Source organism: Mytilus trossulus, chromosome 3, assembly GCF_036588685.1.
Source record: "Mytilus trossulus isolate FHL-02 chromosome 3, PNRI_Mtr1.1.1.hap1, whole genome shotgun sequence".
Classification (NCBI taxonomy): domain Eukaryota; kingdom Metazoa; phylum Mollusca; class Bivalvia; order Mytilida; family Mytilidae; genus Mytilus; species Mytilus trossulus.
In genome coordinates, this window is record NC_086375.1 from 53,007,440 (window position 1) to 53,020,283 (window position 12,844).

Below are 12,844 nucleotides of genomic sequence, written 5' to 3' on the forward strand. Positions count from 1 at the left end.
TTTGATACTATTAAACTGAAACACTTTTAAAAGTATATTTCCTTCCTTGTTGACAACATGGTCCTTGGTCCTATTTGTTGGGTTTGAAACCAAAATGATGAGAGTCTGTTGTACAGTGTGGTGATAGTATAGTTCCAGTATAAGAATGTTTTGATGTTAGTGTAGTAAGTTGTATAGTCCAGTTGTAAATTTAATTTTTATAATTATGGAAAGATTCAAAACTTGTAAATTCGGAAATTATCATATGCATTAATTATAGGAAAAAAAACAGGAAGAATATACAGCTATATGTATCAGATATCAGACTACAAGTTCTTATTTTTATGATGCTCACCCAGTTTCGTTATCTTTAATTAAAGTAATAATTTCTGAATATACAGTATTAAATGTGCAGAACTTATTTATGTTTGATAAAATTAAATTTAATTCTTAAACTTTTCACTGATATATTCTTTGGAACCCAGGTTAACAAAATTTTTAGCAGTCCTAATTTTTTTCCAAGAGATTGTTTAGTAATAAAGACTGAACAATGAAGGTTAAAGGTTATGGTAGCACTACTTGTACTTACTAACCCATTGTTATTTGCACTGTTATATAGTTAAACTGACAATCCTGTTCTCAGACTCATAGCCTTGCAAATTATTATCAGTCTTTCTCACTTCAATAGACCTCTGTTAATGCTCACTGTTATACCTTGCTATACATGTATATTTAATTATTGTACAACAGATTACCCTAGATATGTGGGATTTAGTATTAACCTGCTACCTTTAGGTTACAGATCATTTTAGATCGTAGGTTACAGCTGAATTTAGAGCCTGTAATAAACTATATGAGGAGGGTAGTTTTACAGCTCTTCTATTAAAGCATGCAAAACGAAACTTTGATCGACTTGCTTGCTATGTTTGCTTAGATGTTTGCAAACAATATGTAGGCGGAGTTTCAATATATTCTTGTATTTGATTGGACATGAACTGAAGTTGATGTTTATTGTCCAATAAAATTCCAGTATTTAGTAAACAAACAACCTACCTGTTGTTTGCAAATATCCAAACAAACATAGCAAGCAAGTTGATCAATGGTTTGCTTTGCATGCTTTTATATAAGAGCTGTAACTAGCATTACACTTTTGAAATAGAAACAGCAATCATATAGATATAAGAAGATGTGGTATGAGTACTGTCTTCAATACAGACCCTTGGCTCACATCGAACAGCAAACTTTAAAGGGACCCACAAAATACTAGTGTAAAACCATTCAAACTTTTAAAAACCAACCATCTTATCTATAGAGAAAGAAAAAACAGAAACGAGAAACACATATGAACCACATTATGGCTGTATTTACATTGCATGATAAAGTTTAAATTTAAGGCCATATTTTGCCAAACATGAACATTGTCCTTTTTATACTATCATGGGTTTTTGAATAGGGGGATGATTTTGAAAGTGACATTCAACTTGCAATGTAGATGTAATTTATCTGTCATGCATGTTTACAATGAGTAGTCGCACAGATTTCAAAAACTGAAAGATGAAACAATTGACAAATTTGAAGTTGTTAGTTAAAAACATTAAGGGAATGCAACACAGCTGCTAAAATTTAAGTTAGAATTTAAAAGGAGTGTATACTGCGTTAATACTAATGATAGGATTGAAATAAAGATTATGATGGCTCCAGCTTAATGTTTGTGCTGGCCCCAATGTATACATGTTATACATGGCTTTGGAATCAAGCCTCTAGTTCACAGATCAAAGCATATTAGTTTTGCCAGATAAGACCGCATTGACACCTTACTTAATATGTCATATTGTTGGTGAAAAATTGAAAGAGTTTTGCCACTTTGAAACAAAAAATTTTATATATAATTGCATTGTTAGCACCCTCAGTTTTTAAATAAGTCCTGATAAATTATCTGTACAAGAAAAAGACTCTTTGAAATGTAATTTATATGGAACATTGCTTTGTAAGTACTCTCAGAAGAACATTAATTAATGAAGGTTACTGCAAAATCTTGTATCAGCAAGGTCATCAAAAAGATCCAGGTAACTATTTTTACAAGAGTTATGACTCTTGGATATTGATATTATAAAGAACTCAACAGTGTCAGCATACCACAAAAATTAATTTGGAGTTATTGTTCTTGAATAGATATAATATGAAGAGAGAGGCGGACAATGGAATGCTGTTCATACATTATGATCTGAATGAGATACAAAGAGCAAGTGTTTAGGATTCAGAATGGAAAAATATCTGCCCTGCCAAACAAATATTTCCCAAATTTCATTTTAATTTGTAAACTATTGCCTGTCGAGTCATTTTAAAGACTAGACATTGAGTGAATATTTGATTTTAATTTTGAGAATTTTATTTGTAATGTTTAAAATTAGGATAATAGATAAATGACTCCTAAAAAATGTTAAGACTTTACTTTGTATGTGGTAGTGTAATGTTTCACTAGGCATTTTACTACATCACAATAACCAACATTGACCAAAAGTAATTTAAGGTATCACCAGGTAAAAATTGTCCTTTCTATTCTAGTAAAATCATAGCAACATTCTAGGCCATTGTATCAACCAAGATTGCAAGTTAGAATTGTTATTTGAGTGAAATGGATTCTTTTCAAGAAGTTATACATATCAAGTTCTTCAAATTTGGTAGATTTATTTTTATTCCTGTTATGAATTAATTACTTATTAACATAATTACAAAGGTATGATATCTTGAATGTAAATCCTTGTCATCTTCTCTTTGTTATTGTTAAAAAAAAGCTAGTAGATATTTAATCAGATTGCCATAGTGATTTTGTAAATGTAACATGGGTCTGAAGTAACTAATATGAGGAATGGTGTCATTGTGTTGTAGTAACCCATCTTTAGCATGTTTAGTTTGTCATGCACCCAAAGAGAGACTCATTTCAATTTATTTACAAAAAGATTTCCTTATTTTTTATGAATGATTAATTGACAATTTGCAGAACACTACTGGCATTTATATTGGCTTGCAGCTTAAAAATATTAGCCTAAAATAATGCTTGAATTTGTTACTGTTTGAACATGAATTATAAAGTATGAAATATATGCTGGCATAGCATTACTTGTCAGGCAGAGTAGAAAATAGATTGGAATCTGCTTTCTTGTAATTGTGTGAACTGCACCTATATTGCTTATTTGCATGTAACGGATCTTGATGTTCTAAAAATATATTTTGTTGTTTTGGCATATGAGCTGCTGAAGTCTGAGAACTAGGATTGTTTGTTTTCAAGCTTGAGTTCTCAAAGACAAACCTAGCATTATATTTTGCTTACAGCAGCAGAAAAAGCTTTTCAATCGTGAAGTTCAACAACCCAAACCAAATTTCCAGTCCGTATTCCCTTTTATACCTCCTACAGTGGAGAATGTATTTTATCAAGAAAATCCTGACACCTTGTCCGAAAAAGGTAGTAAACCACTTCTAATGGACATTCCAAGGTCATATACGACATTAGAGGGCCACTATGCTGAGGAACCAATGACCACTTTAGATTCAAGTTCCCCTTCATCTCATATATATGATGCCCCAAAGGTTGTGCAAACGTGGACCAATAACAAACAACAAAGTGGGCAGCATAATGAACATATTGACATTCAAAGTGCTAATTATTGTGGTCATACTGACAATAATGTCCATGTGAAGGACCATAGTGATAATCATGAAAAAATAAATACTGATAATAGGGCAACTCAAGAACAGTTAAATCCAAACAATTGTTCTGGAGAGAATCCAACAGAAAATGTTAATATTATAAACTCTGAGGAGAAAGCCATGTCAGAGGTAAGCTTGAAGCACACACAGTCAGAAAGGAAAATCATGTGGGTTTGTTACCTTAGAGACTTGACAATGCTATTCTAGAGTGTAGTATACATATATATATGATAGATTGTTGTCCTTTCTGCTTAAGGTATATCAATATATGTGCAGTTTCCTATACTGTATTACATAGTGACAGTATTCAGAACTCCTCAGATTCAGAATGTGATGATGGGCTGTTAATGTCTGCTTACCTTCAGTTTTGTAAAAAGATTTTGACTTTTTTACTAAAAGATTTTATAAATGTAAAACTTAATTTTACACTGGTTTCAGAGCATTTTAAAAGTCCCTGAACTATTATCTTCTGTTATGTTTTCAGCAGTTAATGAAATATATTATTTGCTTAGTTGTAATTTCCAAACATATGTTACCTTTGTGAAATAAAATCAAACCAGATTTTGGTTTAGTTTAATATTATATTTTTAATACTCTGCATGTCGTTTTAACTGATGCATGCTACCTTTCAAAATTTTGACACCTACTTTTCTTGCTGTTGCCATTGGAATGCTTGTTAATACTCATAAACAAATACATTGGAGACTGATTATTACTCATAAATCAACTCCTTACACCATAACATAATATCGGGTTAAAAAATAATTGGAGAGTTTCATATTCTAACTAAATTTATGATGGAGAATTTAAAAGATATTGTATCAGTTTATTAGCTGATATCAATTTAAAGTATAGTTTTATATAGCACCTGGGGTTTTTTTTCTTTTTGTTTTTTTAACCTTGTGATAGATTTAGAATTCAATTCTCTAAATTTTTATTAAAAAAATTGGAATAAGTATATCTTGAACAAACTTTGGGACAATTTTTTAAAGCTCTACAATATGTTGACAAAATCTTCAAAGGAGATCATGCCACTTCATAGTTCCGAGTCTCTTAAACTCAACACTCTTGCTATATTATTTTAATGGTAATATATCAAATCATTTTCCCGGATGATCATACAACTTGGGGTCTATCAGACAACAGTCATACATTATAATAGATTTTTCTTACTGACTTACTGTAGGCTTTTAATGTTCATGTATTTAAGGAGAAAATACGTTGGAATCAATCGTTTGAACCAAATTAAGTAATAGGTTTTATCTTATCATATCTTTTACAGTTTTGTTTGCAATTTATCAAAATGTAAAAAAAGGTTGTATGTTATGTCAAGGTAGCTTTGACAAACAAAAGTCTTAGTATGTGTTGATACCATTCAAAATATTTAAATAAATATTTTTATTGTAATCATTTACTATTCCATCAGCTCAGATTGATGTAAAATATTTATGATGTAAACTGCTTTGGCTGATTTATTGCATCTAGTCAAGATATTATTAAGCAGTTCAATTTTTCTCAGCAATACAATCATACTGAGGTTTAAATCAAAATATTTTTATGGAATATCTATCTGTATTTTTACAATCCTATCCATCAAATGTATTAAGATTTGAATTTTTACTGTGAATTGAAGACTAGTGATTCAACAGAACCCCTACAACAATTGAAAAACATATCAGAACCAAAGTATAACAGTGTGCAACTCAATGATAAGATGAATAAAAGATATTTCTATAGTTGTTATTGTAATTTGTACATAGTTAAAGTATTTTGATGATTGAATGGGTTTGGCAGAATTTTTGTCTTGTATTTAATTCTTTTTTTTATATTTTCTAGGAGGGATTAATAGGACAGCTTGCAACATTGAAGATTTCAAGAGACCAAGGACAAGAAGGTTCTGCATCTGCTTTGTCAAGTGGTGAAAGAAAGTTAAACTGGGAAAAGGGACAGATTGATTACTTAGGTGAAGATTCATTTGTAAACATTCAGAAAAAACTAGAAGAATCCCTAAGTAAACCTGCAGAACCCCATAAACCAGCTACTAGTCCATTTTCTAGACGTTCACCTACTGAGGAAACTGCTGAGACTGCTGAGCCTACAAAGGAATCAAAAGAACCTGTAAGTAGTACTGAATCATCTGCCTCTCAGCCTTCTCCTTCTGAAACTATTGTATCTAGTGTAGACCCTGATCCTTTAACAAATGATCAGGTTGCTCAGAAAGAGTCTGAGCCTACAAAGGAATCAAAAGAACCTATAAGTAGTACTGAATCATCTGCCTCTCAGCCTTCTCCTCCTGAAACTATTGTATCTAGTGTAGACCCTGATCCTTTAACAAATGATCAGGTTGCTCAGAAAGAGTCTGAGCCTACAAAGGAATCAAAAGAACCTATAAGTAGTACTGAATCATCTGCCTCTCAGCCTGATCCTATAACAAATGATCAGGTTACTCAGAAAGAGCCTGAGCCTACAAAGGAATCAAAAGAACCTATAAGTAGTATTGAATCATCTGCCTCTCAGCCTGATCCTATAACAAATGATCAGGTTACTCAGAAAGAGCCAATTCTTGCAATCAAAGCTGCACCGGTAAAAGAATCCATAGAAGCCCCGTTTGCAATGACAACCATAGAATCTATACCCACAAAAGTAACAGAAACGAAGCCAGTCAATACTGCAGAACACGCCTCTACAGAAGCAACACCTACAATAGAACCTAAAGCTGCACCAAAAATTGGTCCAAAGCCTTCCTCTCCTACTGCAGCAGCAGCCCCCGTAGTGGCACCAAAAAGTACTTCAATTGCAGAGCCCAAAAGTACCCCAACACCTAAAATAGAACCAAAGAGTACCCCAGCCCCAAAAGAAGAACCAAAGCCTCCAAAAGTAGAGCCAAAGAGTTTTGGTAAACCTACTCCAAAAGTAGAGACTAAACCTGCTCAAAAATTTGGTCCAGGAACAGCTCCAAAACCAACTTCTCCAACTAGTTCTGGTTTACCAACAAAAGTGGCACCAACAGCAGCACCAAAGGAGAATCCTAAAGTTCCTTCAAAACCAGCTCCAAAGTTAAGTCTTGGTACCAAAGCAAATGAAGAATCTAAAGTTGGTGTTGTGCCGAAACCAGGTCCAGGAAAATTGCCTAAGCCCACATCACCAGCAGGAGTAGGTTCTCTTGGTGCATCAATATTTGGTCCTCGAGTTTCTGCTAAGCCAAAATCCCCAATATCACCAACAGGGCCAGCCACATCAACAACAGCACTGGGAGCTACCTCTAAAGAACCTGCCAAACCATCAACTACTCCAACTAAAAAAGTAGTTAATCCTTTTGCTGCAAAGTTTGGAAAATAGCAACTATAAAAATTCTGAGTGTATAGCAGTTTATATATTGGGTGGTGCTGCTTAGAATTACAATGTTAATCGTCTTGATCTTAATCTTTAATCATGATTCTAACAAAATGACCAGTGATGAAAATTATTTTCATAAACTGACAAATGATAGCCTTTACAAGACAATTATTGAACGGAAATATTACAATTATTGAACGGAAATATTACTTTAGGATAAACCTGCTTTTCCACTGGTTTTAAGCAGTAAAACTGGAATTATTACAGAGGAAAAAGGAACCAAATACTAGCCAGACGTTAACTTTAGCATGTCTTGCTTTAGCTCTTTTCTTTACAAAAGATTTGTTGGAGCTTTTGACAGTCACTTATCATTTTCATAAATTAATCATGGGAAAATTTTAAAAACATTGGCTGGGAAAGATGTAACATTATAAGAGAGTGATATTGATAGACATAGTTTGGTGCCATAACCAGGTATAAAGTGTGTTTGCATTAATGTCTATATGGCTTAACTTAAAACACCTTGTGTGCATTCTTTTTATTAATTTGCATGTTATATTTCATTTTTAATTGAAGATACCATTCATTTAGCTCAAAACTTTCTAAGATAAGTTATTATTGCATCAGCTTAAATAGGACTTCAACAACTTTATGTGAACTTTACAAAAACACTTTCAGGTCCAAGACTACTACTGTTGCTGTCTTGACTAACCATTAGTTTAAACATATTCTATTGTTCAAAATGACAAAAGGATCAGACTAACCATTGCAGTGCTTTTATAAATTATTACATGTATATTTAATTCTAAGTTCAATTACAATGTTACAACAAAATACAAAGATCCAAAATAGTCTTTTTCTCTGGGTTTGATATTATTTTACAAAAGCCAGTTACATGATTACTTCAGAAAATTCAGGATCAAGAAAAGAAAAGAAAGATTGGGCATGTGAATAGAAAATATCATGTGATTTATTTTTTTCAACTTCCACCTTGAAATATTCACGATCTTGGAACTGTTGTATTATAAATGCATGACAAAAAACTACACAAAAACTTTCAACTAACTGTCATTATTTCATACAAACTAACCAGTAATAAACAGATTGTGTATTGAAGTTGTGTATTTATTTTAAGTTTTTTTATTTTTATTTTACCCAGTGTGAATAAACAGTATGCATGCAAATCAGCAGAAATCCATGCCAGAGGAAGCTTTGAAACCAACTAACAGTCAAGTATATACATTGTTTTAATACATGTAATTTTAGGTACAACTTATATAATTTGTAAGCATTATTTGTTATGTCACTTGTTGCAAACCATATAACTGTAAGTTGTGCATATGTATTTTGTCAGCATATGGTTTTATTAGTGTTTAAATTATGAGAGATTTATAATTAAACATGTTTAAATTTCTGATTTATTTTCAGTTAAATCATAAATGAAAAGAAGGTATCAAATATTTATATAATAGTTTTTTCTAATATGTATTGAATAATTATTTTTATGTAGAAATTATGTTAACTATTTATCTGTAGATACTTTTGCATGCAACTTGAAAAAAAAATTATGTTGTGAAGAAACCTCAAAATTAATAAATGCATCATGCCATTGTTAACAAGAAATTAGAATATTATTTTTTTGTCTAATATATAGCGATAGAAATTTTAAAACATGTACAAGTAAGCCAGCTAAATCGATAATTTATAATAGCAACTTCTGTGATAAACCATAGGTTTACTTGTGTGTGTACTTTGGAATTTCATTACTCTTAATCGTGAAAAAAATAGCAGCTTTGAACTGTCTTGATATCATGAAATAATCATCATATGTAACAAAAAAACTAGTAAATCTTTCAAATTTTTTCAAGGACTTGTAGTATTAAGATTGCTTTAAATGATTTCAGCCTTAAAAATATGAAGTAGTATCTACATGTAAATTGAAATTTTGTTTTTGTTATCTTGACCAGTTTTTCTAGACATAAAAGAGTTTGCACTTTATTTTAAATTGACTTACACATTTGTTTTAAAGATTATTTTTTTTAAACAGTTTGGATAAAGATTTGAAATACAAGCATATTAAATGTCCTTGATAAACTTAGATCAATGACTTGGCATCAGTATTTTTTTTTTTATATTTGTTGTTTTTTGTTTGTTAGTTGACATTTGTGTTATTATGCTGACAATCTTCAATGCTCAGGATTAAAACAATTATTAAGAAATACTTCTATGTTTTATAAAAGTAATAAGATGAATGTTAGTTAAACATGATGTTGTATAAAATGTGCCATATAACATCAAATTAGGTATGCCCTGTATTATATGGCAAAATTTTGTACACATGATTATTGCTAGTACATTTATAGTTTCTTGTGGTATAGCTATATAGTAGTTTGAAGGTGGATCACAAAACAAGACTCATGTATGCTCTAGTTTTTTATAGTTCCATATATGTACAAGAGGTATTTGTATTGAATAAAATTTAATGAAGTTGTACACATTTGTATTCAAACTAACCATGGCATGGTATATAGATATTTGCAATAGATAGACGGCAGCATCCCTGTAACTTACTTCAATTTTCCACAACACTCAAAAACATGCAAGATAATTTATTATTAGTATTATTTCTTTGGTCAATGATAGAAGAAGAAAAAAAAACAGAAAACTCTACATCCAAGATAACAAATCGGTTTATAGAGGCTCGCATTAAATCAATTCTGTCAATGCAGCTTAAATGTGTAACATTAATGCTTTTTTAAATATTTGGACAAGACCAGAGAGAAAAATTAAAGGAAAGTCATATGCTGGCTTAGCTTTGTAAAACTTTTTATTTTTTGTATCTTTGCATGACAGACTATATTTAAACTCTGTAGTATCTGAATATTTATAAGGATTAATGTGTGAAAATCCAAATGTATTTCTATATATCTCTTTTTTAAGTCATTAGCAGATTTTGTAAAAATAAAAGTGTTGTATTTCATTTAATCACTTTGAAAAAATGTTGTACTTTTATTTATGGTAATTTTAATTTTGTGTTTTTATTGTGCTTAAAATTTTGGAACCTGGAAAAGCCTCTTAAGATCATTTTAATAAAAAAAAATTAAATAACTGGAAATTTAATCTTTAATATGAATAATTGTTTCAAAATTCATAATTCTTTGATAGATATGCAATCATGTGCTGTTATAATGCACACTAGAGCACAAACCTGCAAGACCATATGTGCAACTTGAAAAAATCATTTTCATACTACACTTTAGTTGTTTTGAATGTATTCAATGTTATAACAATATAAAGTAACTGGTTGAAATCGCTGGTTAGACCTGAGTAATGTCTTCTCTCATTGAAATGAGCATTAGTTAACTTGTATTGACTGATGTAGGGAATGTAATTTATCAAAATTCTGATGGTTTCATAGAGGATTTTCTTTTTCATAAAAAATAGATCTTCTATAACTTATTTTTTTAAAATTGCCTTAGATTTTGTCTGAATTAAACTGATCAATCAAATTTATTTTTGTGCATACATTTGAGATTATGAAATCATGAATAGTGCAACAACATTGGACTAAATTTTTTGACAGCCTCTTGCCATATTAAATTTTAATATTTTTGCAGATTCAAATAAAATGTGCATGCTATACCTCTTACCAAAGCTAGTTTCAATAAGAGATAAATAAACAAATATTTGTCATACCAAATTTATATCCATTTTATCATTTTAAGGTGTTTTTGGTGCTTGTGAGTTCTGACATATGCATAATTATTTTATATCAAGGTGGTTGTAGGAGAATAGATGTTTTATTTGCAACAAATAGCTGTAGATCCTTGATTTCTCCTGGAGGCAAAAGATTCCTGCCTTGTTAATTGTTATGGAGGTTTCTATATCTGTTGAACAGGTCTGAAGAAGACCTCCAGGACTGTTATGATATATAAACAATAAATATTGAAATCTTATAGTTGTTATTTAAAAAGTAAAATAAAAAACAAAAAGAACTCCAAGGAAAACTCAAAACAGAAAGTCCTTCATGAAATGACAGACCAAAAGATCAAACACATTAAATGAATGGAAAACAACTTGTTATATTCTGGACATTTCCTTATGCCAGAAATGATAGACCAACCTGGTTCAATAGCTACCTAAATCTCTCACCTTCATGATACTTGCATATATTCAATGATATTGACAACAAAGTGAGTGCAAAACAGACAGATTTTAAAGGTAAAATGTCAAAATATTGGGGTACAGCAGTCAATATTCATTGTGTTATAATCTTTATCGCTATTAAAAAAAAACCTTCAAAACATAACAAGAATGCCATGTAGACCTTCTATATATAAAGTACATAGGAAAAAAAACAAGAATGCACAGATGTCCAATGGGATACAAGATCAAAATGTCTCTTTATGGCTTACTTGGTTGAGGGCTACTTTGTTTTTGTCCATCCATAAGTCTGTTGAGTATGGGTAAAGTACTGGGTTAAGACTTTAATAAAGAAATTGTAGTCATATTAACCTGGAAGTTAGTACATGAGTTTATTAGGATGTAAATATTTTTGAAACATGATAAATAATTTATGGTTCACTAAACCTGGAAATGGTTTACTGCAAGCTGGGCATGATGTCCTTTGGGGACATTTTCTTGTGTTTTGATCTTGTAGCTCCAACTTTGATGATTTTTATTGCATATTAATACTGAAATTAGAAAATTTATGAAATGTAATCTTCAATGTCAATTTTTGCAACCAGGAGCAATTAATTTTAACTTGGGACAGGAAAATTATTGCCGCAAGAAGAAAAAATCATACACAGTATATTGAAATCAATACAACAATAGGTGTAAATCAAGTTAAAATAACAAACACATACCAACTTTTGACCCAAAAAAGTTCTAAAAGAAAAGTAGTAAAAATATCAGAACTCCAAAGAAAATTCAAAAGACTGCACACGTTGAAACGCTTGCCTTTTTTACAAATAGTTGATATTATGCTGAAAATCGTAAAAATAAAGCTTTACTACAACTACCACATAAACTTAACATGATCAAAGAAAATAGGGTCAAACCAAACAAGAAATACATGTACACCTTACAATCATTCTATACACTAAAAATAGTTGACATATTGCTTCTAATTTCTAAGAAACAGACTTGACCAAGAAAACTAAATTTTGACCAATGAACCATTAAAATGAGGTCAAGGTCAGATGAACCATGTCAGGCAGTATAGTTGACCTATTGCATATAGAATAAGAAAAACAGTCCAAAACAAAAAAAAATAACTACAACTACTGAACCATGAAAATGAGATCAAGGTCCGATGACCCCTGCCAGTTTGACATGTACACCTTGCAGTCCTTCCATACACCGAATATACTAGACCTATTGCTTATAGTATCTGATATACGAAGTTGACCACCAAAACTTAACCTTGTTCACTGATCCATGAAATGAATCAAACGTCAAGTGAAAACTGTCTGGCAGGCATGAGGACCTTGCAAGGTATGCACATACCAATATAGTTATCATACTACTCATAACAAGAGAGAAATTAGCATTACACAAAATCTTAACTTTTCAAGTAGTCCCGGATTCGTGAAAATGATGTCAGGGACAATGACATGTGAAAAACGGGAACTTCGTAACATGAGCCTGATGAGGCATCTGTATACAAAGTATGAAGCATCTAGGTCTTCCACCTTCTGAAATATAAAGCTTTTAAGATGTTAGCTGATGCCGAACGGAAAGACCTCTATCAAAAGGCTTAAACAAATCAAATGAACGGAAAACAACTTTTATATTCCTGACTTTGAACAGACAATGG

At 31.1% G+C, this 12,844-nt stretch overlaps 1 protein-coding gene across 3 annotated transcripts in view; it reads left to right on the forward strand.

Annotated features, from left to right (window-relative positions):
• LOC134711823 (glycogenin-1-like) overlaps window positions 1-10,979 on the forward strand; it is a 25,514-nt gene extending 14,535 nt beyond the window's left edge. For 2 of the 3 annotated variants that reach the window (XM_063572727.1, XM_063572729.1), the window contains 3 exons: window positions 3,313-3,816; window positions 5,524-5,805; window positions 8,183-10,979. In XM_063572727.1, the coding sequence (XP_063428797.1) occupies window positions 3,313-3,816; window positions 5,524-5,805; window positions 8,183-8,191 (795 nt within the window). In that variant the 3' untranslated portion in view covers window positions 8,192-10,979. The remainder of the gene's footprint in view (window positions 1-3,312; window positions 3,817-5,523; window positions 5,806-8,182) is intronic. The other variant, XM_063572730.1, reaches the window with a different exon arrangement.
• The last annotated feature ends 1,865 nt before the right edge of the window (window positions 10,980-12,844 follow it).